The sequence below is a fragment of the Micromys minutus genome (genome assembly GCF_963924665.1).
Source record: "Micromys minutus genome assembly, chromosome: 1".
NCBI lineage: Eukaryota > Metazoa > Chordata > Mammalia > Rodentia > Muridae > Micromys > Micromys minutus.
This window is the reverse complement of record NC_137969.1, coordinates 30,250,349-30,277,390: the sequence shown is the minus strand read 5'-3', so window position 1 is coordinate 30,277,390 and position 27,042 is coordinate 30,250,349. Positions and strand designations below refer to the sequence as shown.

Here is a 27,042-nt window from a genome sequence, read left to right as displayed (position 1 = left end):
GAAAATTTGGTGTCCTTTCATTCCATAAAGAAGAATGACATCTTACTGTGTACCAAAAAAAATAGGTGGAGATTAAAATACTCACATTAAAGAAAACAGGCCAGAAACAGAAAGACATAACACAAACTTTCTTTCAATGTGGGATTCGGTGGGATCAGCTGTGGTCACATTACATCTCCCATGCTCATAGGACCTGAATGAAGAATCTGTTTTCCCTGAAAGGCCAATACGTGAAACTCATTGGTAAGCACCTGTGCACTTTAGACTCCAGCACCTTGTGCTTCTCAACATTGATAAAGTCTTTTCTTGTTGCCGAGGCTGGAGGTCAGTGAAGAAGAGTCAACACTGTCTACATGATGAGAAAAGAGACTGTAAATGTTCCTCTGTGGACAGAATTTCCACACCACCTCCTCCCTGACTAGGCCAAGGGCACATCAGGGAAGAAAGGGTGGAAGGAAGGACTGTAAGACCCAGAGGAGAGGAAAGAATGCTGTAGAAGGCTGGCTTCTGCACTAGGGATGGCTATTCTACACAAACTCACACCGGCTTTGCTTAAGGGCACAAATTCTCTGCTCTTGTGCATTTCGTCATTAATGATTCATATGGAGAGGCCATCCCATGTAGGTGTAGTTACCACCGGGAAACCAGGGTACAGAGTTCTATTGAAAAAGCCTGCTTAGCTAGCCAAGGGAAGCAAGCCAGGAAGAGGCACCCTTCCATGGCCTCAGTATCCGGCCAGGACATCATTCAAGTGTGGACTGAGATGGGGGTGGCCAGATGGCTCAGTGGTTAAGAGCACTGACTGCCATTCCAGAGGTACTGAGTTCATATCCCAGCAATCACATTGTGGCTCACAACCATCTGTAATGGGATCTGATGCCCTCTTCTGCTGTGTCTGAAGACCGCTACAGTCAACTCATATATAATATATACATCTTTCAAAAAAAGATATAATAGACTGATATATGCAACTGTGAGGTGAAAGAAATCTTTTCATTTCACACAAGCCTCTATCTCGTGTTTTCTCACATCAGCAGAAATCCCAACTAAGACATCTTGTGTGGGTCATGTCCAGTGAGTGAGATAAGGCAGCCTGGCAAGAGCAACTTCTGCCAGGGAAGGTTTCCTACACCATTCACAGTGGGGAAGGCGAGGCCACAGAGGTCAGGCAGCTGAGATGGGAGTTTGTGCTCAGCTGCCTTACCCCTCTATAGGAAGCAAGGGTCCCAAAAAAAATTCTGCAAGGCATATGTGTCTGGGGAGGGGGGAGGGTTGGTCTTCCTAATTAGTCTAACCTGGATAATCCCACACTTACAAAGGCCAGTCTTCCATGTGAGTCAGGGTCCTGTGAATTGATAACACAAATCTAAAAATAGTCTAGATCAACTTAATGTCTTTTCATGTTTCATTGAGATATGTGTTCTTAAAAAAATCATAATACCAAACCTAGAAGAATGGTTCACTGTATTTGAATTTGCTACAGGTACTTAAGGAATACTAAATATTCTCTGAAATATTTACTTTCTGACCCCAGAAATTAAAGCACACAATAGAATTATTGACCTACACAAGGAGGATTATTCACAAAATGACATAACTCTCTCAAAAATAAGGGTTCACTTGATCAAAAATCAGGACTAGCCTGGCCAGAGGGGAGGCAATGATGGGGGGTTTCCTAAAACCTACAGAAAATATACACCAAGATATTTGGGGACCCACCCTCCTCATCCTATGTGAAAAGAATGAAGAACAATAGCATTCTCTGGGAAATCAACATTTATTTGACACTCTCATCAATATACATATACGAGGCCAAGACACAGTTGAACAAAATGTCCAAAGAAAGCAAGAATCAGCTCTTCATTGAGCACTTGAATCCTAGTTCACAGTGAAACACAGTTCATGATCCTGAGTAAACACTTCAAAGTCTTCTTCTCACCCAGGTGCCCATTACATGTTCACACAAAGAGTGGATGACACAGGCTGTGTAGACAGGGAGGTGGAGTGGTCCTTTGTTGCCTCAGAGGGAGACTTGGCTTAGGTTGGTCTCATGGCCTTGGGTCAGGACTTGTCTGGTGGGCTGGCAGGATCTGTGGTCTTCTCTCTTCCTTCCAACAGAGGACTCTGAGACTCCTGGCCAGACTTCTCTTGAGGGCCAGGCATGGGAGATGGAACAAGCCAGCCCACAGCAGGGAAGGCAAAGGCTGCCTGGTTGGCCATGCTGTAGAAGGTATGGACCATGGCAGTCAGAGAGTCTGAGAGCTGCCTGAGCTGAGAGAGCTGCTCAGGGAAGAGCAGGCAGCCATGCTGCTGGGCCTGCATCTGGACTATGTCTCTGTAAACCTCCTCAGACTTCCACCTCAGGAAGGTCACCAGGTTCTTCCGAATTGGTGGTGTGTCTGTGTCCTGATGCCCTGGGCAGCGGGCTACTCCATCTTGGTGACCATTGGCTTTGGTCTCCGCCTTCTTTACAGGAGTCTTCTGTCTCTTTTTCATATGGGAGCTGCGCTCATTTCCTGTGGAAAACTCAGACATTGAGACAGTCCAGCAAAGTTCCCATCACCCCATCCCCCAACCCTGCAGAACCTCCTATAGACTTTTCAAAGCATACAGGGAGCTTGCCATTCCTTCCCATGCATGTTTGCCTCCACTTGAGCAGGGCTGAATTCCTTCTCAGATCCTACATGCTCTCAGAACCTGGTCTCTCTTATGTGCCAGGAGGCACCTAGCCACCTGCCTGCCTGAACCTTGTAGAAGGCAGAAGGGGGTGGACCCTTGTGGGAAAGGGGAGAACTTACCTGTGCCAACCTGGCTGGAGTCCGAAGAGTGTTTCCTCTTCCTGGGTCTCTTCACCACCTGGGCTGAAATGTGATTGTGGGATGAAGTGAAAGAGCCATGGAAAACTTTCAACTGCACACCACACAGCTAGTTCATCCTGGACACTTGAGGAGCTGAGCACAGACCCAAAAGATGCTGCCCAGTATTTCTCACAGCCAGGAAGTCTAGGGACCCAGTTGTCTTGAAGGCTCTTAAGGTCATGTCAAGGAGAACTACTACCTCAGCACTTGGAACCCTTCACCATAGAAAAACCAAACACACCTACCTGATTCTTTTGTGTGCTTTCTGGAATCGCTGTCTGATTGGCTGGACGTCTTCTTGTTTTCACTTGGTTCTGATCCTAAAACCAGAGAGCGTTCAGATGACAGAGAGCCTTGACTACCCTGTAGCATGTGACTACTGACCCAGGTACATAATTCCTTCTGTGAGCTCACAGTTTCATGGGTTTATCCAAACTTTTTTTTTTTCAGATAAGGCATTCAGTCATTTTGTGCCAATCCTACCACAGGTCTAAACCGTCACAGCTCTGTGGCTGTAATCTATCCCTATCTCCTTTCTGGTCTCAGTGCAACCCAAAACCTGAGCTGTGTTCACACTGACATAAAAAGCCATTGTCTTCCCCTTTTCCTCAATTGCTTTGCTCACCTGATGTTGTTTGGTCAGAGGTGCTCTGTGGCCCAGTAGGGAGGTCCAGTGGTTGACAGGAAATGTCTGGATTGGGGGTTTTGAATCCATGCTCAAGTTTAACTGAAAGGCTTTCTTCCCTGTACATTAGGAATAGTGGTTATCATATTTTTCAGGGTTGTCTAGAGAACCAAGACCTATAGGGTGACTCTCTCTCCACATAGACAAAGACATCTATCTCAGAAAGACTTACGGACTGTGGTCAGGCTAATTCAACAATGGCAGCTTGGGAATAGGACGTCCAAGAGTCCAGTTCATTCACAAGGCTTGTTGTCTAAGGTGGTCTTTGGTATATGCTGGAATCCCCAACAAGACTGATGTAGGCCAGTGAGCAAGAGACTTGCTAGGATAGGGAGAACAAGCTGGCAAAGACAGAGGCTTTCTTCTTTGTGGTCTTTATATAGGCCTCTATCAGAAGGTGTGGCCTGGATTAGGGTGTGTCTCTCCAAAGTTCTGGATTAAAGGTGTGTGCTCCCAGCTCAGAGATCCAGATTAGAAGTGGGCAGTCCTACTTCAAAAGATCGAATCAAGCAGAGAACTCTCACAGGTGTGTCCAGACGGGTTTGGGTTTTAGTAACTTCCAGATTGGCTGTATAGCTCCATCCTCGTCTAGGGAAGAAAACTATCTTTCTTGGACTCACAACTCAGAATGTAATGAGGCATCTGTAGTGTGTTTACATAATGAGCCAAGGTGGGTGTCAAAGACAGGGACAAACACACAGTGGACAGCATGGCAGGGGCTCCACCACTACTTCTTCCTCTGTCCACCAAGACATGCCTTACACAGAGACAAGCCTTCCCTGACACTAAATGTATGAATCTCTATTATAATGACAGTACATGAGTATCTTTACCAACCGCAAAAACAAAGTTGCAGATGCCGGCTTAACAATGCTGGGTAGCATAAGAGAAACTGAGCTGGATGTGAGTTTCAAATGTACCCCCCTCTTCTTTGAAATAGGGTCCCAGTCTGTAGCCAAATATGTCTTAGAGCTAACTATGTAAACCAGGCTGGCCTGAAATCAGAGAGTTCTCTGGTCTCTGCCTTCTGTGTGGTGGAGAGATTAGAGGCCACACCACCCAAATTCAAACTAACTGAGTTGACTAGACCAAGTGCGATGGAACTGAATTAAGTCAGCCACCTCCAGGAGATTACCAACTACTGAGGAAGGAGCATCAAATGTCAGGCAGAAAGGTGGCAAAACAGAACAACCACAAGCTGAGAGCAGCCTAGGGTCCAGACTGACCAATCTCAGAAGAGGGGAAAGTAAGGAAGTCAGCCACCCAGCCAGGCATGGCAAAGAAACACTTCCCTTCAGCTCAAGCCCACACCTCACAGTGTTCTGGGAGCCCACTGTCCTCTCCTTTTGTTGGGATATTCATTCCTAGTTTCCTGATCCGCAGGACTCTCTTCATCCTCTCCAAGCCCTTGATCCTAGATCCTAAAACCATTCTTGCACTTTTTTTTAATTTCAGGCAAACAACTTCTTTTATTACCATTTAAGATTTGGTTTTCTAGTACCTTCCACCTTAGACCGTGGCCAAGTTCATCCGTAACGTCACAGAGAAGACACTGTTGCTGGTGGCCACTGCTGGGACTTATTTTCTAAAAGCCTGGAATGGCCACATTTAGGCACTGCACCAAGATTGAGCTGGTTCCCCCCAAGCCCTTGTGAAATCCCTACAGCTATTCAGAGCATGAAAAAAACAATTCAGAGTTCTAAAACTGGTAGATACATACAGCTTAGAGTTAAGGAAGCTGTGATGAATGATTTGGTGAGCACTGAGGTATGAATGTGGTTTTATATCAGAGAGATCATAAGCAAATGGGGCACTGTTGTATATGACTTTGGGTGACCAATCTTTAGCTTCTGATTTAAGTATTATTTGAATGTTCTAGGACCATGTGTAATGGGACTGCAATTTGTATAAAGTCCTAGCTGCCAAAAGCTAAATAAATAAATAAACAGATAGATAGATAAATAAATAAATAAATAAATAAATAAACAAACAAACAAACAAATGTTTGATTTTCCACATGGTAAGGTTTTAAGGTTTTGTACTGAAAATCTTACAAGGACTGCCACCAATATATTCATAGATTGGCTACATTTGTACACTGAAGACGCCTCTTTCCTGAAGAAAAATCCATTTTGAATGTCTAACTTGGACATTCATCTCCCAACACCTCATGGGCCAGTGCTCTGTCTTCTTGCAGATAATCATAAGAATTGCCAATCCCATACACCTCTCTTACAAGGGGTCTGTGGCTCATACTGGCTAACCACCTCTCTCTTCAACCCAGGTAGAACTTGTATTTTTAGGCCTTTGCAGTAATTACAATAAGAATCAGAGATGCCTTGTTAAGTGTAGAGATGATATTCATTATCCTTGATTTTGGATCCTATGGGAGGACAATTAGAAGGAACCACATGAAGCATCTACACCACTCCTGAGAGTTGATAGAAAAATCTCCTGCTCCTTACTCTGCAGGGTCGAATCCACTCTAGGTTTCCTACACAGCCACTCACCATAACTAAGTTATGGAGCCAATTTGGGTGTCCCAAGTGATGTAAATGGACAAAGAAAATTTGGTGTCCTTTCATTCCATAAAGAAGAATGACATCTTACTGTGTACCAAAAAAATAGGTGGAGATTAAAATACTCACATTAAACAAAACAGGCCAGAAACAAAAAGACATAACCCAAACTTTCTTTCACTGTGGGATTCCCTGTGATCTGCTGTGGTCACATTATATCTCTCATGCTCATAGGACCTGAATGAAGAATCTGTTTTTCCTGGGAGGCCAATACGTGAATCTCATTGGTAAGCACCTGTGCACTTTAGACTCCAGCACCTGGTGCTTCTCAACCTGATAAAGTCTTTTCTTGTTGCCGAGGCTGGAGGTCAGTGAAGAAGAGTCAAAACTGTCTACATGGTGAGAAAAGAGACTGTAAATGTTCCTCTGTGGACAGAATTTCCACACCACCTCCTCCCTGACTAGGCCAAGGGCACATCAGGGAACAAAGGGTGGAAGGAAGGACTGTAAGACCCAGAGGAGAGGAAAGAATGCTGTAGAAGGCTGGCTTCTGCACTAGGGATGGCTATTCTACACAAACTCACACCGGCTTTGCTTAAGGGCACAAATTCTCTGCTCTTGTGCATTTTCGTCATTAATGATTCATATGGAGAGGCCATCCCATGTAGGTGTAGTTACCACCCGGAAACCAGGGTACAGAGTTCTATTGAAAAAGCCTGCTTAGCTAGCCAAGGGAAGCAAGCCAGGAAGAGGCACCCTTCCATGGCCTCAGTATCCGGCCAGGACATCATTCAAGTGTGGACTGAGATGGGGGTGGCCAGATGGCTCAGTGGTTAAGAGCACTGACTGCCATTCCAGAGGTACTGAGTTCATATCCCAGCAATCACATTGTGGTTCACAACCATCTGAAATGGGATCTGATGCCCTCTTCTACTGTGTCTGAAGACCGCTACAGTCAACTCATATATAATATATACATCTTTCAAAAAAAGATATAATAGACTGATATATGGAACTGTGAGGTGAAAGAAATCTTTTCATTTCACACAAGCCTCTATCTCGTGTTTTCTCACATCAGCAGAAATCCCAACTAAGACATCTTGTGTGGGTCATTTCCAGTGAGTGAGATAAGGCAGCCTGGCAAGAGCAACTTCTGCCAGGGAAGGTTTCCTACACCATTCCCAGTGGGGAAGGCGTGGCCACAGCAGTCAGGCAGCTGAGATGGGAGTTTGTGCTCAGCTGCCTTACCCCTCTATAGGAAGCAAGGGTCCCAAAAAAAATTCTGCCAGGCATATGTGTCTGGGGAGGGGGGAGGGTTGGTCTTCCTAATTAGTCTAACCTGGATAATCCCACTCTTACAAAGGCAAGTCTTCCATGTGAGTCAGGGTCCTGTGAATTGATAACACAAATCTAAAAATAGTCTAGATCAACTTAATGTCTTTTAATGTTTCATTGAGATATATGTTCTTAAAAAATCATAATACCAAACCTAGAAGAATGGTTCACTGTATTTGAATTTGCTACAGGTAATTTAGGAATACTAAATATTCTCTGAAATATTTACTTTCTGACCCCAGAAATTAAAGCACACAATAGAATTATTGACCTACACAAGGAGGATTATTCACAAAATGACATAACTCTCTCAAAAATAAGGGTTCACTTGATCAAAAATCAGGACTAACCTGGCCGGAGGGGAGGCAATGATGGGGGGTTTCCTAAAACCTACAGAAAATATACACCAAGATATTTGGGTACCCACCCTCCTCATCCTAAGTGAAAAGAATGAAGAACAATAGCATTCTCTGGGAAATCAACATTTATTTGACACTCTCATCAATATACATATACGAGGCCAAGACACAGTTGAACAAAATGTCCAAAGAAAGCAAGGATCAGCTCTTCATTGAGCACTTGAATCCTAGATCACAGTGAAACACAGTTCATGATCCTGAGTAAACACTTCAAAGTCTTCTTCTCAACCAAGTGCCCATTTCATGTTCACACAGAAAGTGGATGACACAGGCTGTGTAGACAGGGAGGTGGAGTGGTCCTTTGTTGCCTCAGAGGGAGACTTGGCTGAGGTTGGTCCCATGGCCTTGGGTCAGGACTTGTCTGGTGGGCTGGCAGGATCTGTGGTCTTCTCTCTTCCTTCCAACAAAGGACTCTGAGACTCCTGGCCAGACTTCTCCTGAGGGCCAGGCATGGGAGATGGAACAAGCCAGCCCGCAGCAGGGAAGGCAAAGGCTGCCTGGTTGGCCATGCTGTAGAAGGTATGGACCATGGCAGTCAGAGAGTCTGAGAGCTGCCTGAGCTGAGAGAGCTGCTCAGGGAAGAGCAGGCAGCCATGCTGCTGGGCCTGCATCTGGACTATGTCTCTGTAAACCTCCTCACACTTCCACCTCAGGAAGGTCACCAGGTTCTTCCGAATTGGTGGTGTGTCTGTGTCCTGATGCTCTGGGCAGCGGGCTACTCCATCTTGGTGACCATTGGCTTTCGTCTCCGCCTCCTTTACAGGAGTCTTCTGTCTCTTTTTCATATGGGAGCTGCGCTCATTTCCTGTGGAAAACTCAGACATTGAGACAGTCCAGCAAAGGTCCCATCACCCCATCCCCCACCCCTGCAGAACCTCCTATAGACTTTTCAAAGCATACAGGGAGCTTGCCATTCCTTCCCATGCATGTTTGCCTCCACTTGAGCAGGGCTGAATTCCTTCTCAGATCCTACATGCTCTAAGAACCGGGTCTCTCTTATGTGCCAGGAGGCACCTAGCCACCTGCCTGACTGAACCTGGTAGAAGGCAGAAGGGGGTGGACCCTTGTGGGAAAGGGGAGAACTTACCTGTGCCAACCTGGCTGGAGTCCAAAGAGTGTTTCCTCTTCCTGGGTCTCTTCACCACCTGGGCTGAAATGTGATTGTGGGATGAAGTGAAAGAGCCATGGAAAACTTTCAACTGCACACCACACAGCTAGTTCATCCTGGACACTTGAGGAGCTGAGCACAGACCCAAAAGATGCTGCCCAGTATTTCCCACAGCCTAAAGTCTACTGACCCAGATTTCTTGAAGACTCTTAAGGTCATGTCAAGGAGAACTACTACCTCAGCACTTGGAACCCTTCACCATAGAAAAATCAAACACACCTACCTGATTCTTTTGTGTGCTTTCTGGAATCGCTGTCTGATTGGCTGGACGTCTTCTTGTTTTCACTTGGTTCTGATCCTAAAACCAGAGAGCGTTCAGATGACAGAGAGCCTTGACTACCCTGTAGCATGTGACTACTGACCCAGGTACATAATTCCTTCTGTGAGCTCACAGTTTCATGGGTTTATCCAAACTTTTTTTTTTTTAGATAAGGCATTTAGTCATTTTGTGCCAATCCTACCACAGGTCTAAACCGTCACAGCTCTGTGGCTGGAATCTATCCCTATCTCCTTTCCGGTCTCAGTGCAACCCAAAACCTGAGCTGTGTTCACACTGATATAAAAAGCCATTGTCTTCCCCTTTTCCTCAATTGCTTTGCTCACCTGATGTTGTTTGGTCAGAGGTGCTCTGTGGCCCAGTAGGGAAGTCCAGTGGTTGACAGGAAATGTCTGGTTTGGGGGTTTCTGAATCCATGCTCAAGTTGAACTCAAAGGCTTTCTTCCCTGTACATTAGGAATAGTGGTTATCATATTTTTCAGGGTTGTCTAGAGTACCAAGACCTATAGGGTGACTCTCTCTCCACATAGACAAAGACATCTATCTCAGAAAGACTTACCGACTGTGGTCAGGCTAATTCAACAATGACAGCTTCGGAATAGGACCTCAAAGAGTCCAGTTCATTCACAAGGCTTGTTGTCTAAGGTGGTCTTTGGTATATGCTGGAATCCCCAACAAGACTGATGTAGGCCAGTGAGCAAGAGACTTGCTAGGATAGGGAGAACAAGCTGGCAAAGACAGAGGCTTTCTTCTTTGTGGTCTTTATATAGGCCTCTAACAGAAGGTGTGGCCTGGATTAGGGTGTGTCTCTCCAAAGTTCTGGATTAAAGGTGTGTGCTCCCAGCTCAGAGATCCAGATTAGAAGTGGGCGGTCCTACTTCAAAAGATCGAATCAAGCAGAGAACTCTCACAGGTGTGTCCAGACAGGTTTGAGTTTTAGTAACTTCCAGATTGGCCGTATAGCTCCATCCTCGTCTAGGCAAGAAAACTATCTTTCTTGGACTCACGACTCAGAATGTAATGAGGCATCTGTAGTGTGTTTACATAATGAGCCAAGGTGGGTGTCAAAGACATGGACAAAGACACAGTGGACAGCATGACAGGGGCTCCACCACTACTTCTTCCTCTGTCCACCAAGACATGCCTTAGACAGAGACAAGCCTTCCCGGACACTAAATGTATGAATCTCTATTATAATGACAGTACAGGAGTATCCTCACCAACCGCAAACACAAGGTTGCAGATGCTCGCTTAACAATGCTGGGTAGCATAAGAGAAACTGAGCTGGATGTGAGTTTCAAATGTACCGCCCTCTTCTTTGAAATAGGGTCCCAGTATGTAGCCAAATATGTCTTGGAGCTAACTATGTAAACCAGGCTGGCCTGAAATAAGAGAGTTCTCTGGTCTCTGCCTTCTGTGTGGTGGAGAGATTAGAGGCCACACCACCCAAATTCAAACGAACTGAGTTGACTAGACCAAGTGCGATGGAACTGAATTAAGTCAGCCACCTCCAGGAGATTACCAACTACTGAGGAAGGAGCATCAAATGTCAGGCAGAAAGTTGGCAGAACAGAACAACCACAAGCTGAGAGCAGCCTAGGGTCCAGACTGACCAATCTCAGAAGAGGGGAAAGTAAGGAAGTCAGCCACCCAGCCAGTCATGGCAAAGAACCACTTCCCTTCAGCTCAAGCCCACACCTCACATTGTTCTGGGAGCCCACTGTCCTCTGTTTTTGTTGGGATCTTCATTCCTAGTTTCCTGATCCGCAGGACTCCCTTCATCCTCTCCAAGCCCTTGGTCCTAGATCCTAAAACCATTCTTGCACTTTTTTTTTTTATTTCAAGCAAACAACTTCTTTTATTACCTTTTAAGATTTGGTTTTCCAGTACCTTCCACCTTAGACCGTGGCCAAGTTCATTCGTAACGTCACAGAGAAGACACTGTTGCTGGTGGCCACTGCTGGGACTTATTTTCTAAAAGCCTGGAATGGCCACATTTTGACACTGCACCAAGATTGAGCTGGTTCCTACCAAGCCCTTGTGAAATCCCTACAGCTATTCAGAGCATGAAAAAAACAATTCAGAGTTCTAAAACTGGTAGATTCATACAGCTTAGAGTTAAAAAAGCTGTGATGAATGGTTTGGTGAGCACTGAGGTATGGATGTGGTTTTATATCAGAGAGATCATAAGCAAACGGGTCGTTGTTGTATATGACTTTGGGTAGCCAATCTTTACCTTCTGATTTAAGTATTATTTGAATGTTCTTGGACCATGTGTAATGGGACTGCAATTTGTATAAAGTCCTAGCTGCCAAAAGCTAAATAAATAAATAAACAGATAGATAGATAAATAAATAAATAAATAAACAAACAAATGTTTGATTTTCCACATGGTAAGGTTTTAAGGTTTTGTACTGAAAATCTTACAAGGACTGCCACCAATATATTCATAGATTGGCTACATTTGTACACTTAAGACGCCTCTTTCCTGAAGAAAAATCCATTTTGAATGTCTAACTTGGACATTCATCTCCCAACACCTCATGGGCCAGTGCTCTGTCTTCTTGCAGATAATCATAAGAATTGCCAATCCCATACACCTCTCTTAACAAGGGGTCTGTGGCTTATACTGGCTAACCACCTCTCTCTTCAACCCAGGTAGAACTTGTATTTTTAGGCCTTTGCAGTAATTACAATGAGAATCAGAGGTGCCTTGTTAAGTGTAGAGATGATATTCATTATCCTTGATTTTGGATCCTATTGGAGGACAATAAGACAGAACCACATGAAGCATCTACACCACTCCTGAGAGTTGATAGAAAAATCTCCTGCTCCTTACTCTGTAGGGTCGAATCCACTCCAGGTTTCCTACACAGCCACTCACCATAACTAAGTTATGGAGCCAATCTGGGTGCCCCAAGTGATGTAAATGGACAAAGAAAATTTGGTGTCCTTTCATTCCACAAAGAAGAATGACTTCTTTCTATGTACCATAAAAATGGGTGGAGATTAAAATACATTAAATGAAACAGGCCAGGACGAAATGATATAACCCAAACTTTCTTTCACTGTGGGATTCGGGGGGATCAGCTGTGGTCACATTACATCTCCCATGCTCATAGGACTTGAATGAAGAATCTGTTTTCCCTGGGAGGCCATGATATGAAACTCATTGGTAAGCACCTGTGCACTTTAGACTCCAGCACCTTGTGCTTCTCAACCTGATAAAGTCTTTTCTTGTTGCAGAGGCTTGAGGTCAGGGAAGAAGAGTCAACACTGTCTACATGCTGAGAAAAGAGACTGTAAATGTTCCTCTGTGGACAGAATTTCCACACCACCTCCTCTCTGACAAGGCTAAAAGAGCATCAGGGAAGAAAGGGTGGAAGGAAGGACTGTAAGACCCAGAGGAGAGGAAAGAATGCTGTAGAAGGCTGGCTTCTGCACTAGGGATGGCTATTCTACACAAACTCACACCGGCTTTGCTTAAGGGCACAAAGTCTGTGCTATCTTACATTTTCTTCATTAATTATTCAAATGGAGGGGTCACCACATGTAGGAGGTGTTACCACCCGGAAACCAGGGTACAGAGTTCGATTGAAAAAGCCTGCTTAGCAAGCCAAGAGAATCAAGCCAAGAAGAGGCACCTTCCATGGCCTCAGTATCCGGCCAGGACATCATTCAAATGTAGACAGAGATGGGGGTGGCCAGATGTCTCCGAGGTTAAGAGCACTGACTGGTCCTCCAGAGGTACTGAGTTCATATCCCAGCAATCACATTGTGGCTCACAACCATCTGTAATGGGATCTGATGCCCTCTTCTGCTGTGTCTGAAGACCACTGCAGTGAACTCATATATAATAAATACATCTTTCAAAAAAAGATATAATAGACTGATATGTGGAACTGTGAGCTGAAAGAAATCTTTTCATTTCACAGAAGCCTCTATCTCGTGTTTTCTCACATCAGCAGAAATCCCAACTAAGACATCTTGTGTTGGTCATTTCCAGTGAGTGAGTAAAGGCAGCCTGGCAAGAGCAACTTCTGCCAGGGAAGGTTTCCTACACCCTTCACAGTGGGGAAGGCAAGGCCACAGAGGTCAGGCAGCTGAGATGGGAGTTTGTGCTCAGCTGCCTTACCCCTCTATAGGAAGCAAGGGTCCCAAGGAAATTTCTGCCAGGCATAAGTGTCTGGGGAGGGGGGAGGTTTGGTCTTCCTAATTAGTCTAACCTGGATAATCCCACTCTTACAAAGGCCAGTCTTCCATGTGAGTCAGGGTCCTGTGAATTGATAACACTAATCTGAAAATAGTCTAGATCAACTTAATGTCTTTTTATGTTTCATTGAGATATGTGTTCTTAAAAAAATCATAATACCAAACCTAGAAGAATGGTTCACTGTATTTGAATTTGCTACAGGTACTTAAGGAATACTAAATATTCTCTGAAATATTTACTTTCTGACCCCAGAAATTAAAGCACACAATAGAATTATTGACCTACACAAGGAGGATTATTCACAAAATGACATAACTCTCTCAAAAATAAGGGTTCACTTGATCAAAAATCAGGACTAACCTGGCCGGAGGGGAGGCAATGATGGGGGGTTTCCTAAAACCTACAGAAAATATACACCAAGATATTTGGGGACCCACCCTCCTCTTCCTATGTGAAAAGAATGAAGAACAATAGCATTCTCTGGGAAATCAACATTTATTTGACACTCTCATCAATATACATATACGAGGCCAAGACACAGTTGAACAAAATGTCAAAGAAAGCAAGGATCAGCTCTTCATTGAGCACTTGAATCCTAGTTCACAGTGAAACACAGTTCATGATCCTGAGTAAACACTTCAAAGTCTTCTTCTCAACCAGGTGCCCATTTCATGTTCACACAGAAAGTGGATGACACAGGCTGTGTAGACAGGGAGGTGGAGTGGTCCTTTGTTGCCTCAGAGGGAGACTTGGCTGAGGTTGGTCCCATGGCCTTGGGTCAGGACTTGTCTGGTGGGCTGGCAGGATCTGTGGTCTTCTCTCTTCCTTCCAACAAAGGACTCTGAGACTCCTGGCCAGACTTCTCCTGAGGGCCAGGCATGGGAGATGGAACAAGCCAGCCCGCAGCAGGGAAGGCAAAGGCTGCCTGGTTGGCCATGCTGTAGAAGGTATGGACCATGGCAGTCAGAGAGTCTGAGAACTGCCTGAGCTGAGAGAGCTGCTCAGGGAAGAGCAGGCAGCCATGCTGCTGGGCCTGCATCTGGACTATGTCTCTGTAAACCTCCTCAGACTTCCACCTCAGGAAGGTCACCAGGTTCTTCCGAATTGGTGGTGTGTCTGTGTCCTGATGCCCTGGACAGTGGGCTACTCCAACTTGGTGACCATTGGCTTTCGTCTCCGCCTTCTTAAAAGGAGTCTTCTGTCTCTTTTTCATATGGGAGCAGCGCTCATTTCCTATGGAAAACTCAGACGTTGAGACAGTCCAGCAAAGTTCCCATCACCCCATCCCCCACCCCTGCAGAACCTCCTATAGACTTCTCAAAGCATGGAGAGAGCGTGCCATTCCTTCCCATGCATGTTTGCCTCCACTTGAGCAGGGCTGAATTCCTTCTCAGATCCCACATGCTCTAAGAATCTGGTCTCTCACGTGCCAGGAGGCACCTAGCCACCTGCCTGCCTGAACTTTGTAGAAGGCAGAAGGGGGTGGACCCTTGTGGGAAAGGGGAGAACTTACCTGTGCCGACCTGGCTGGAGTCCGAAGAGTGTTTCCTCTTCCTGAGTCGCTTCACCACCTGGGCTGAAATGTGATTGTGGGATGAAGTGAAAGAGCCATGGAAAACTTTCAACTGCACACCACACAGCTAGTTCATCCTGGACACTTGAGGAGCTGAGCACAGACCCAAAAGATGCTGCCCAGTATTTCCCACAGCCAGGAAGTCTAGGGACCCAGATGTCTTGAAGGCTCTTAAGGTCATGTCAAGGAGAACTACTACCTCATCACTTGGAACCCTTCAACATAGAAAAACCAAACACACCTACCTGATTCTTTTGTGTGCTTTCTGGAATCGCTGTCTGATTGGCTGGTCGCCTTCTTGTTTTCACTTGGTTCTGATCCTAAAACCAGAGAGCGTTCAGATGACAGAGAGCCTTGACTACCCTGTAGCATGTGACTACTGACCCAGGTACATAATTCCTTCTGTGAGCTCACAATTTTATGGGTTTATCCAAACTTTTTTTTTTCAGATAAGGCAATCAGTCATTTTGTGCCAATCCTACCACAGGTCTAAACCGTCACAGCTCTGTGGCTGTAATCTATCCCTATCTCCTTTCCGGTCTCAGTGCAACCCAAAACCTGAGCTGTGTTCACACTGACATAAAAAGCCATTGTCTTCCCCTTTTCCTCAATTGCTTTGCTCACCTGATGTTGTTTGGTCAGAGGTGCTCTGTGGCCCAGTAGGGAGGTCCAGTGGTTGACAAGAAATGTCTGGATTGGGGGTTTCTGAATCCATGCTCAAGTTGAACTCAAAGGCTTTCTTCCCTGTACATTAGGAATGGTGGTTATCATATTTTTCAGGGTTGTCTAGAGTACCCAGACCTATAGGGTGACTCTCTCTCCACATAGACAAGGACATCTATCTCAGAAAGACTTACCGACTGTGGTCAGGCTAATTCAACAATGGCAGCTTGGGAATAGGAAGTCCAAGAGTCCAGTTCATTCACAAGGCTGGTTTTCTAAGGTGGTCTTTGGTATATGCTGGAATCCCCAACAAGACTGATGTAGGCCAGTGAGCAAGAGACTTACTAGGATAGGGAGAACAGGCTGGCAAAGACAGAGGCTTTCTTCTTTGTGGTCTTTATATAGGCCTCTATCAGAAGGTGTGGCCTGGATTAGGGTGTGTCTCTCCAAAGTTCTGGATTAAAGATGTGTGCTCCCAGCTCAGAGAGCCAGATTAGAATTGGGTGGTCCTACTTCAAAAGATCGAATCAAGCAGAGAACTCTCACAGTTGTGCCCAGACAGGTTTGGGTTTTAGTAACTTCCAGATTGGCTGTACAGGAAGTATATCTTTCTTGGACTCATGTCTCAGAATGTAATGAGGCATCTGTAGTGTGTTTACATAGTGAGCCAAGGTGGGTTGCAAAGACAGGGACAAAGAATCAGTGGAAACTGTAGTGGCTCCACCACTACTTCTTCCTCTGTGCAGCAAGACAAGCCCCGCACCTGTCCTGCCCAGTATTATCACTACCTGTCCTGTCAGAGGTTTGGTAGTGTGGGGGATGTGCAGGAGAATCAAGCACCAGTGTATGATCGTGAGTGATTTGACCTCTCCTCTTGTCCTCAATGTGGCAGTACCTCTCCACTTCTTGCTACCTACTTCAATAGGGAGAGCTGACCCTTTAGTCATGAGTTCAGGAGAGCTACCTCTGCCTTCTACTTTCTGTAGCTCAGGAGAGCATGCCCTATGTTTGGGAGTTTCAGGTGAGCTAGCCCCAAGATTGAGGGCAGACAAGAGCCTCTTGTTTCTAGGTAGTGGTGCAAAGAAGGGAGAGGCACCCTTTCCCCTCTCTTGTCTCTCAACATATGTGGCAGATGGGAAACTTTGCCCTAGGAATCTGAGAGGGAGAGAACTTGTCATGTCCAGCTGGCTGTAGCACTCAGGAGAGCAGGTCCTGCACTTGCCTGGGCAGCAGGGTAGAGCTGGCCCTGGTTGTATGAATTCTGGTTAAGCCAGCTCTAAGAGCATTACAGCTGCCGAGCTGACCATTTCTGATACCCTTGAGGCCCAGATCTAGGAATTTTGATTGGCCCACCCCTACATCTACGCCATCAATGAACTGCTGGAGTGCACGAAGGGCTGGTCTTACAGATCCAAAACTACAGCATCTCCATGACACAGGGCAACCACAGGTATCCAAAAGGATTCACAGTAGGGATCCAGTATTGATCAAATAGAAGCCAGAGGGCTCGAACCAGACCAGGAAGTCATTGCAATGAACATTTGCAAGCAAAGAAGTGTGGGACAAAAAGGAATATTGTGAGACACACTGTGATACACTACAACTTCCATGAGATTTTTTTTCTCTGTTGTGGGGTAAGGGAGGTGTAAGGGAGGAGCAAGGGTGGAGGACAAGTATAAGGGAAGGGATTGGGGTGCATGATGTGAAGTTCACAAAGAACCAATGAAATTTTCTTTTTTTAAAAAAAAAATTGTATCCCAATTTCAGTTTAAAATATAGAAATGGCCCAGCTACATATCATTTAGTTATTATGCATCCATAATGTGCTAATACAGTGCCTGTATTCTAAGACTTATAACAAGAGGGCAAATATAATAGGTAAGACGGCAATCTAAAATGTTTCTTTTCCCATCCTTAGATACATAGTAGAAAGTCTCCATTCCCCATGTGTAAATGTCTATCACACATCAAAACGAGTTGACCAGAAGGCATTGTTCTCAGTTCTCTGGGTCTGAGGCTGGATGAGGAAAGTCCAGTTGATCTGGATAAAAACCGGCAACTAAAGGGCCTAGAGAGATGACACATGTCATCTTGGACTGTTCTCCCAGAGGGCCAGAGTTGAGTCCCATCATTCTCACTGGGTAGCTCACAACCACCTGAAATTCCAGCTCTCTCAGACAACTTCCTGGCTTCTACAGGCCTCTTCACTCACTCACAAAAAAAAAAAAAAAAAGTACTCACAAATGAATACCCCATTTAAAAAATCGTTTAAAACTGGTGGCTAAAATATATTATTTCTGTTTTAATTTTTCTTAAATCAGAGTTACTCAGTTGGGAATTATTTGACATACACACAAATTAAGAAAAGTCATTTGTTTGTATGTAAACACTTTGTTTTGCAGTTCTGAGGTCAAACTCACGGTCCTGCACTGCATTTGTCTTACTTTATGAATGCTCGATGATCTTTTCACTCAACTTTGTGGAGATTAAGAATATAATGGATAACTTAGGTGAGTGCATAGCACACACTTCTTTACCCAGAACCACAGAGGCAAATGCAGGTAGATCTTCCTGAGACTGAGGCCAGCCTGATCTACATAGTGAGTTCAAGGACATCCGTGGCTATATAGAGAGACCCTGGCTTTAAATAAAAAGAGAGAGAGAGAATATAGATATTTTTAAATGCCCTGTCTTGTTATTATTTTGACCCAAAATATTATATTGCATTTAATTTACCATATTTAGTGTTAAGACATATGACTACTCAAAAAAAAAAAAAAGTATGTGACTCCTCAGGTGTTGCAGAATATTTCATCACACTGTGAACCCTGAGACTGTGATAAGTCCTGTTTCTAGTTGTGGAGTAACTCAGCTCCTTAGCTCACACCTTTAATCCATCTGGCTTGAATGTAGACACACCCTTAGTACACACCTTTAATCCCAAACAAGGAAGGTAAAGCTAGTTTGTAGAAGGAAATGCCAATGTTTGAAAGTGTCATCTAATCAAGTGGCAGACAAAATGGTGAATCAGAGAAGACCTAACCGAATTCGGTCTACCCAACTCTCACAAGATATAAGAGGAAAGAGAACCTTCCTAAGAGAGAGGAGTGCAGAGAGAAGAAGGACGTTTTACTGGGACAGTTGTACAGAGACAAGTTAGAGAGAGAGAAAGAAGGAGCAAGAGAGAGGAGCCGGAAGATCAGAACAGATTGCTAGTGTTAGTTTGAGGCCTCGCAGAACAATTCATGAGAAACTGGGAGAAGCAAGAGTGAATCAGTCAACTGGAAGAGGAGTTTGAGCCAGAACAGCTGACTTAAATCAGCCAGAGATTAGAAAGAACTAGAAAGCTTATTCAGCACTAAGTCTCAGAGGCTGGAAACAGTCTAGGCTTAAATTAGATTGTATGGAGGTTAGATGCTTCCAGGACTAGGCCTAGGTTTGCAGGCTGAGGCAGTGAGCCTCAGAGACAACAATTATTCCAGACAAATAAGTTACTTTTACACTCAGGTGACAAGATACATGGGATTGGTTCATATCCAACATGAATGAGTTTTCTGGGAAACTCAGGAAGAAAAACAACCTCCCCCCCCAAGTTACACCCCCACCCTCCAATTAGTTTTATAAGGGGCACTTGTATGTGATAAATATTGGCTTCAGAATAAATTGTGATTACATAGTAATAATTTATTGGTTAACAGTGGTCACATAATAGTGATCACTTTGTCTTGAGTAATCAAAATGCAGAAATTTTTCTTTGGTTGAATTTAGCCCTGATGCAACTGAAGGTCCAAAGACACTACCTAGATGTTACAAACTTATGCCTCAATCTCCCTCGAGATAACACATGGGCAGCAGGGACACATACAGCAGGCACACACTTATGTGCACAAAACATCTACATACAAACACGTATTTCCACATGTACATTTATAGACTTATGTACACTTAGGCTCAGAAGTTGACACATAAATGTACATGTCTATGCATTGAACACAGGATACACAGAATTTAGACATACACAAACAGAGATGCATGCACAGCCAGGCACATACATATAAGTATGGGACATTAGACATTTTCAAACAAGCACATACATATGTACATATATGCACACAAGGACAGACAGAACAGACAAGAACATGTGAGTGTGTGTGAGTACAGGCATATGCATATGAAAACAAGTGTGTTGCAGGGTACTCGATCGCATTGTGAGCCCCAAGAATGGAGCTGGAAAAACTGTTTCTTGTGATGTGACTCAGCCCTAGCACACACCTTTAACCCCATAGCTTTCTGTAAACAAGAGCTAAATAAATTCAAGGATCTGTCAAGAGGGGGAGAAGCCAGTTGAGAGAGAGTGAATATAAGGAAACCCAGAAAAGGAAAGAAAAGCCTTTGAGTTGAAGAGTATCTCAAACAGTGTGGGGAAGGAGAAGGAACCTTTTCTTTCTGGGACTGGAGTGGAGTAGGAAGGTCAGCTGGTGCTTCCTCTGCCTCTCTGAGCTAGCAGGCTGCAGATTGTCCTGAAGCTGTTTGCATTTTCATGTTAATTCCACTTCCCCAAGAAGGGCTGCCTACTCAAATACTTCTGAAGTGACTTCCTCTGAACCTTCCCATTTTAATTAGTAAAATAAAGGAAAGCCAGTGACTGGGAGGGTGAGGGAGGTGGAGAGAGGAGAGGTCTGAGAGGTGAGGATGGAGGGAGAGGTCCTTGCAATGTGGAGATTCACAAAGACCAGCTAGACCCAGGTGGGATAGCTTATGAACATTAAGGTTTTTATAGGTCTTATATCTCATATAGAAGGACAGTTTGTATCTTTGTCTATTTGATGCAATCTTGTTGTGTAGAGGGTTTGTGGATTGAGAGTTGAATGTGTAAACCTGTATAAAAAGCTACCAGGCTGTAGAGTTGTGTTTATGTTGAGTTTTGGAGTAAACGAACACCCAGACAGAGGTGGAAGGCAGGCAGAGGAAGACCACCAAGGGAAGGGAGTTGCTCAGACAGGATTGGGCCTTGGGGGTGGCTTGGATCGGGTGGCTCTGGCAGAGCGACTGAGGTACTCATGGCTCCATATCAGGGTTGGCCTGAGGAGTGAGACCTCGGGGCCAATAAAGAGATAAACCCCTTTTATTTTTAATATCCACTGCAACAGCAGGCTTTCACCACAGTGTCTGGCTCCTGAGTCTTCATTTGGTAATTGAACATTTAGGATTTTGTTTTTAAAACAACACAAGTGAATTTGTAACTATAAGTACACACATGTACACACACAGCAATATGTATCAATACATAAAAAGGCACTCAAATGCCTGCACACACATCTAAGTATGAACACATGTATATGTGTGCACATGCACACATATGAAGATCACCCCACATGTTCATACACAGTTACATGAGTATACAGTTGCACAGAGCACTTAGTATACATAGGCACATGTGTAATTTCCCAGCTGAATAAATATCTCATTCAGAACCAGATCCCTAGATTGGTCTAAGTTCTTGTCAAGGCTAAAGACACCTACCAGCTACCATGACCACAAGCACCAGATCATGAAGGAGTATAAAGAGGTAATACAAGCTCCTGGAAGATCTCCTCCTATTCCAAGAAAGGGCTTGATATTCCTCTTTTATTGGCTAGGATGTCTCTATCTCAATCTCTGAGTCTCTGTGATGGCTAATATTTTGTTTTACGTTTAAATTACTGTGCTGAAGAGATCTATAAAACAAAAAAATGCCTCTAACCTATACACCCCACTTGTCCAAGAACAGATAACTGCCTGAAATGCTGGGGGCTGTTCAAGTAGGGTAACAAGCCATGTGTTTCCACGTCTGTAAACAAGCTTGGTTTCTCCAAGTGCACAGGACATGTTTGATCTCACCTAGGCAGGTAGTACACCAGGATGTATGCTTGCCTCTGATTGGACAAAAGTGGAATATGTAACCTTACAAGTTTAGTCTTGATAAGCCCTTAACTAATGTCATTTAGTGTCATATTCTGAGCGTGGGTGAAGTGGAAACTTAAGGGTCCTTTGGAAAGTCGGTTGGATGGTGTTTTGCTGGGGCAGACATGTGAAGGAATGTTTGGCTGAAGCAGACACAGGTGAAAGGATGTGTTACGGAGTGGTTCTAATGCTACTTGTGTTGTTTCATTGTGTTGTTTCAGCTCCCTAAGTTACACAGGACCCTGAATGGTGCCTGTAAGACACTGAGGGTCCCTGCCTCCAGTTGACTTTGATTGGTAAATAAAGTTGCCAGTGGCCAGTGGCTGGGCAGAGGAACAGAGGTGGGAATTTTAGGTTCCCTGCCAAGGAAAACAAAAGAGGGAAAGTCACCATTGTCAGGGAGGAAAGAGGTCTAGGCCTAAGAAGTGTAGGACATGGAGACAGAGAGGCTGGCAGCGTGTAAGAGTTGGGTCCCGGGGCCCAAGAGGCCTGGATCTGGAGTAGCAAAGATGGAATATAGATTTTAGTAAGTAACAATTCAGGAGAGAAGGTGTTAGCAACATGGAAGTTTGGGAGTGGCTCAGCCATTGAGCCATTAAGGGGTATTAAAAAAAAAAAGGCCGTGTGCAAGAGTGCGTGCCTGTGTGTGTGTGTGTGTGTGTGTGTGTGTGTGTGTGTGTGTGTGTGTGTTTGAAAGCACTGGGGCAGTAGGGAGGAGTGCACACTGCTACCACCGGACAATTTGAGTAGCATTAACCAACTACTGCTACAAGGATGTTCTGCTAAAGCAAGCACATGATGAAGGAATCTTTGCTGACAACACGCATGTATTGGTCCACCTTGAATTGTGTAGTTGGGCTGCATTTGTCAGAACTCCATAGAGAGAAATGCATCAAAAAAGCTTCTGGCTGTGCTGTAGTTTCCTGCTGTTTTTGTGGACTCGGCTGGTTGGCAGACTGATGTCAGCTGAGACAGAAACACATGCTGCGGTAAGACCCATGGAGGACATGTGATGCTTGGAGGGGATGACTAGGACGTGATGGACAGTGGCGGAGGTTGAGCTTGACTTGCTGGTACCGCTAGCTGTGCAACGCTTGCGGGTCTCCCATCTTCTCTGATCTTCACTTCCGAGAGAGGCACAGCCCAGAACTTCTGGCGTTCCTCCTGGTCCCTTCTGCTAATTCATGCCGAGGCTGAGGTCTGGCTGTCCTGCTAGGTCATGTCAGTGCTGTTGCTAACCCGACTCGGCTGAACTGGACTGCTGGTGTCCTCCTGAAGTGTTTGCAAATGGGTTGAGCTGCTGCTGCCTGGATAAACTGTGAAATAAACTGCTGATTTCCAGACAATACGGAAAGGAGTTGCTCCAGAGAACCTGTCTAAACAGGTCCTTTTCCCCTGTATCCTTTCTTTCCTACTACCTCTGGTGGGTGGGTGGTGGGCAACAAGGGAGGTTTTAGTATTTAAGAACACTCATTAGGCCCCGCCTCCCCCCATGGGGCCCCGCCCAATCCAAGGGCAGCGAGCTGGGCGCTGCGGTCTCCCTACCTCAGAAAGGGGAAGCTATGGTGAACCCTTCCTGGGGGCTTGCCTGTAACGTGGCGGAGGCCATGTCAGAGCTGATCAAGAAGCATTCAGAAACCAAACCGTGGATCCACCTGCCGGGAAAGAAAAATTCAAAATTAACGTACCTGCCTTCAGAGTAGAGAAGGCTAAACAGAAATCCATCTGCCCAGAAGGACAGACAAAGAGCAGAGATCGATGTTCTCAACAGAGTCTTGACAGAGCTGGAACAGCAGCAGTTTGATGAGTTCTGTAAGCCCGGGGAGTGAGCCAACCTGCATCCCAGTCAGACGGACTGGCACCTTTGTCTGAGAGCTCATTCCCACTGTGCACTGAGCTGGCCCATCGGAGCCTTACAGAACTGATCGGGACTTGTGGAGACCTCTGCACTGAACTTCCTATAGGTAACTTCCACCACACTGGTTTCTGCTCTCAGAACTGGCCTAGTGCTTGCTTGCTGGTCCTGAACACTATTTTACAAATTTGGATCCAAAAAAAAAAAAAAAAAAAAAAAAAAACTTTCTTAGAGTGGGGAAATTGGTTTATGCACTAACTCAACTCCCCCTGGCTAAGACACTAACTCACTTCAGTAAGTCCAGTCTAGTTCAGTTACTGGTGTGCCCTTGATAGTCTTTGGCTAAATGACATTGACATTGGTCTAAACCACTCGGGTTGAGTAATAGGATCATTCTTTGAGGCGGAAAAAGGTGGGGAATGATCAGAGATGAGACTGACCAGTTCTGCTGTCTTGTTTGTCCAACCAAAGCAGAAGACATTACTAGCCATCTTTGGATATGCCAGGCTGAACTTCCATTTTTTCCCCTCCAATTGCTCTCCCAAATCTCTGAAGGTGTCTTAGTTAGGGTTTTATTGCTGTGAACAGACACCATGACCAAGGCAAGTCTTATAAATAACAACATTTAATTCAGACTGGCTTACAGGTTCAGAGGTTCAGTCCATTATCATCATGGCGAGAGCATGGCAGCATCCAGGCAGGCATGGTGCAGGAGGAGCTGAGAGTTCTACATCCTTATCTGAAGGAAGCCAGGAACAGACTGAGCATCCTTAGGCAGCTAGGAGGAGTGTCTCCAAACCCACCCCCAGAGTGACACACTTCCTCCAACAAGGCCATACCTTCTAATAATGCCACTCCCTGGGCCAAGCATATGCAAACCAGCACATAAACCCCTACTTTAACTGGAAGGCCATGATGTTTCTTGGGATCTCTGGGGATCAGTGTCAATTTAGAACCAGTATCCAACAGACCCCGGGAAGTCTAATTATTTCCTTTTCCCCAGAGTATAATTACCCTTGTAAAAGGCTGTAGGTCCCTCTGGGGAAGAACTGGAGAAAGGCTAACAGCAAAACTTTTAGGTGTCTTATCAAGATCCTTCCTCAGGGGAACCTAGCCTTCCCTTTATTCAAGGGGTTCTGGGTCTGCCAACTGGCTAAAGTCTGGAAATTGGTTCACTGGCCAAGATTGCCTTTTGCCACCATCCAGTGTAGCCTTTCATTTGTTTGAGAATTTTTTTTGCTTATACAGATCAAACACATATGCAGTAGGCTTCCTGTCTCATGCCTGGAAACACCATGACTGATCAGCCAGTACCAAAGGTCTGAATGGGTCATGCTATTATAAATTTCACTTCTCCTGTGCTGGCCATTACAGGCTATGTCATTATAAACATTGTCTTGTCTATGCAAAATTATAATAACTACAATCACCTTGTCTCTGGCAATTCAATGCTGCCACCTGGCCCTTGTTACCTCAGGGCCCAATTAAACCCATTGCATTTAATTCATCCAATTGAGCATGAGAAACATCAATATTGTCTTGTCTGGCATTTCTTCATCGAAAGTCACTGCTGGTATATCAGACTCTGAGGAATCAATTTCCTCTTGTGAAAGAGGCAATAATTCCTCAAGTGGGGGTAAACCCTTGAGAATCTGAAGACTCAAATTCTCAGTGTCAACAGGGTCTTCCCACACTTCTCCATTCCAAGTTATAAGATCCTATTCTTTGCCAACTGATGCCCTTACTTTATTTAACTGCTGCCACCCTCTGAGGCTGAGACTTGAATTTTCCTGTAATTCAGCGAACCCTATAATGAGGGCTTCAGTTTGGTTTTCTGAAACTCAAGCTCTAATGGCTGCTGGAGAGAAGATTCTTTACAAAGACACACTTAGCAACCTTTTGATTGTTTACTTGTGTCTGGAACCATTGATTTTACCACACAGCTCATTCTTTTCCTTCGTCAATTTTCCCAGAGATACCAATAACATGCCAGCAAAATCATTTTCCAATTTTTTCCCATCTTGTAGAAAGTTTTGTACACTGAATCACCTAATTTATCAAGAAAATCATAGGCGTTAGCTTCTTTAATTGAAATATAGTTCCCACCATGTGTCTTCAATATTCCCTGAGCATTCAGGAGAGGGAGTATATCTGGAGTGGTTTCAGTAGTTGAAGGTGCTGGTGAATTACTAAACCAACTCCAGATTCTTAAAAGATCGATTTTTTTTATTATGGTTTTATGTATTATGATTTGGTTACATTGGATTTTGGTGACCTCAGATTCTTTCCTTTCCTCCTTTCTCATAAGATTATTCACATTCTTTATTGGAGATTAGAGCACGAAAATTTGAATAAATTTCAGACTTCCTTTAATGTCCATATTTTGTTCCTTTCTCCGTCTTTTTAGATTGGCTCTCACTTAACCATGGTGATAGTCGGGACTATGTAGCATTATACACAGCATCACTAATGTACACACGAAGCTCCTCTATCACATAGCCAGCCAGCCTGTGTTGTGTCTCCTCCATCTGTTAACGGCTGATGGAGGCTGTTTCTTGTGGTTAAATGTCTAATAAACTCAAGAATGTCAAGGCAGAGCTAAACCAGAATGAAAACAGTTTTTGAATGCAATGTAACAAAGACAAGTGTATAGCACTGTAGGACATGTTTCTCCATCAAACACTGGCAACTTCCCTCCAGTCCAGCAAGCAGCATCTCAAATGGTACGAGTGAATGGTGCCCTTCCTATTCGTAAAATTCTGTGGTGCTTGACTGATTCACATATTCAAGAAGTGAGCGGTCTAACACTCGACGAATAATGGCTTCCTCAATTATATCAAAATCTATAAAATCATCATAAAACAAAGTGTGGTTGACTTGTAAATGTCTAATTAAACTGCCGTTGAAGGTACTTGGGCTTTCATTTGGTCGTGAATGGCAAAGCGGACAGAACACAGGCCTCCTTTCTGATCTGTGGTGGATAATACAGTGATCCAGCAAGCAGTCTTCATCCAATTCCCTCGCCAAGTTCTTGCAGTGGGCCGTATTTATTGATGTATTTCTCACACGTCCTTATGTGTGCCCTCATGTCACTGAGGCAGACCAGAGTTCCACACTCAGTACAGTTCTGGTATTCTGACTTCGTCCTCTTGGCTTATGTCGGTCGCTGGGACTCCCTCTGAAGGAAGGTATGCCCGGCAGTACGGACATGTCCATTTATTATTGTTCTTTATACTGGTCGCAATGCAAGATCGGCAGAACACATGGCCACAGCGGGTCCGGACCAGGGGTGTAACACCTCCAGGCACACAGAGCAGTCGAAGGAGGTGATAGGCAGCTCCGGATCCCCCGTTGCGCTCCAGAGTCTGCCGGGTGGAGGAGGCGGGAGCGGACTTGGAGCTGTCGCTGCTCAGCAAGGAGCCCATTGCTGCCAAAAAGATCGATTTTTATACTTCTGCTCCTCTAGAACCACTCCCAGTACCAACTTCTGTATCAGTCAGGGTTCTCTAGAGTCACAGAACTTACGGGTAGTCT

General features: G+C 44.8%; 2 protein-coding genes and 1 pseudogene across 3 annotated transcripts; all 3 read right to left on the bottom strand.

Moving 5' to 3' along the window:
* Window positions 1–2,061: 2,061 nt before the first annotated feature.
* LOC308422526 (protein FRG2-like) lies at window positions 2,062–9,678 on the bottom strand (the record flags this gene model as incomplete). Its single annotated transcript, XM_080919165.1, is given in 6 exon segments — window positions 2,062–2,205; window positions 2,207–2,232; window positions 2,235–2,516; window positions 2,799–2,861; window positions 9,208–9,282; window positions 9,588–9,678. Coding segments are annotated over 6 exon segments (681 nt in total).
* A 4,574-nt stretch (window positions 9,679–14,252) lies between these two features.
* Window positions 14,253–15,762, bottom strand: LOC308422456 (protein FRG2-like; the record flags this gene model as incomplete). Its single annotated transcript, XM_080919047.1, is given in 6 exon segments — window positions 14,253–14,396; window positions 14,398–14,423; window positions 14,426–14,707; window positions 14,988–15,050; window positions 15,293–15,367; window positions 15,672–15,762. Coding segments are annotated over 6 exon segments (681 nt in total).
* A 10,491-nt stretch (window positions 15,763–26,253) lies between these two features.
* LOC308422373 (E3 ubiquitin-protein ligase RNF125-like) lies at window positions 26,254–26,933 on the bottom strand (annotated as a pseudogene). The gene has a single exon. The product of its transcript is annotated as an E3 ubiquitin-protein ligase RNF125-like (transcript).
* Between the last annotated feature and the right edge of the window lie 109 nt (window positions 26,934–27,042).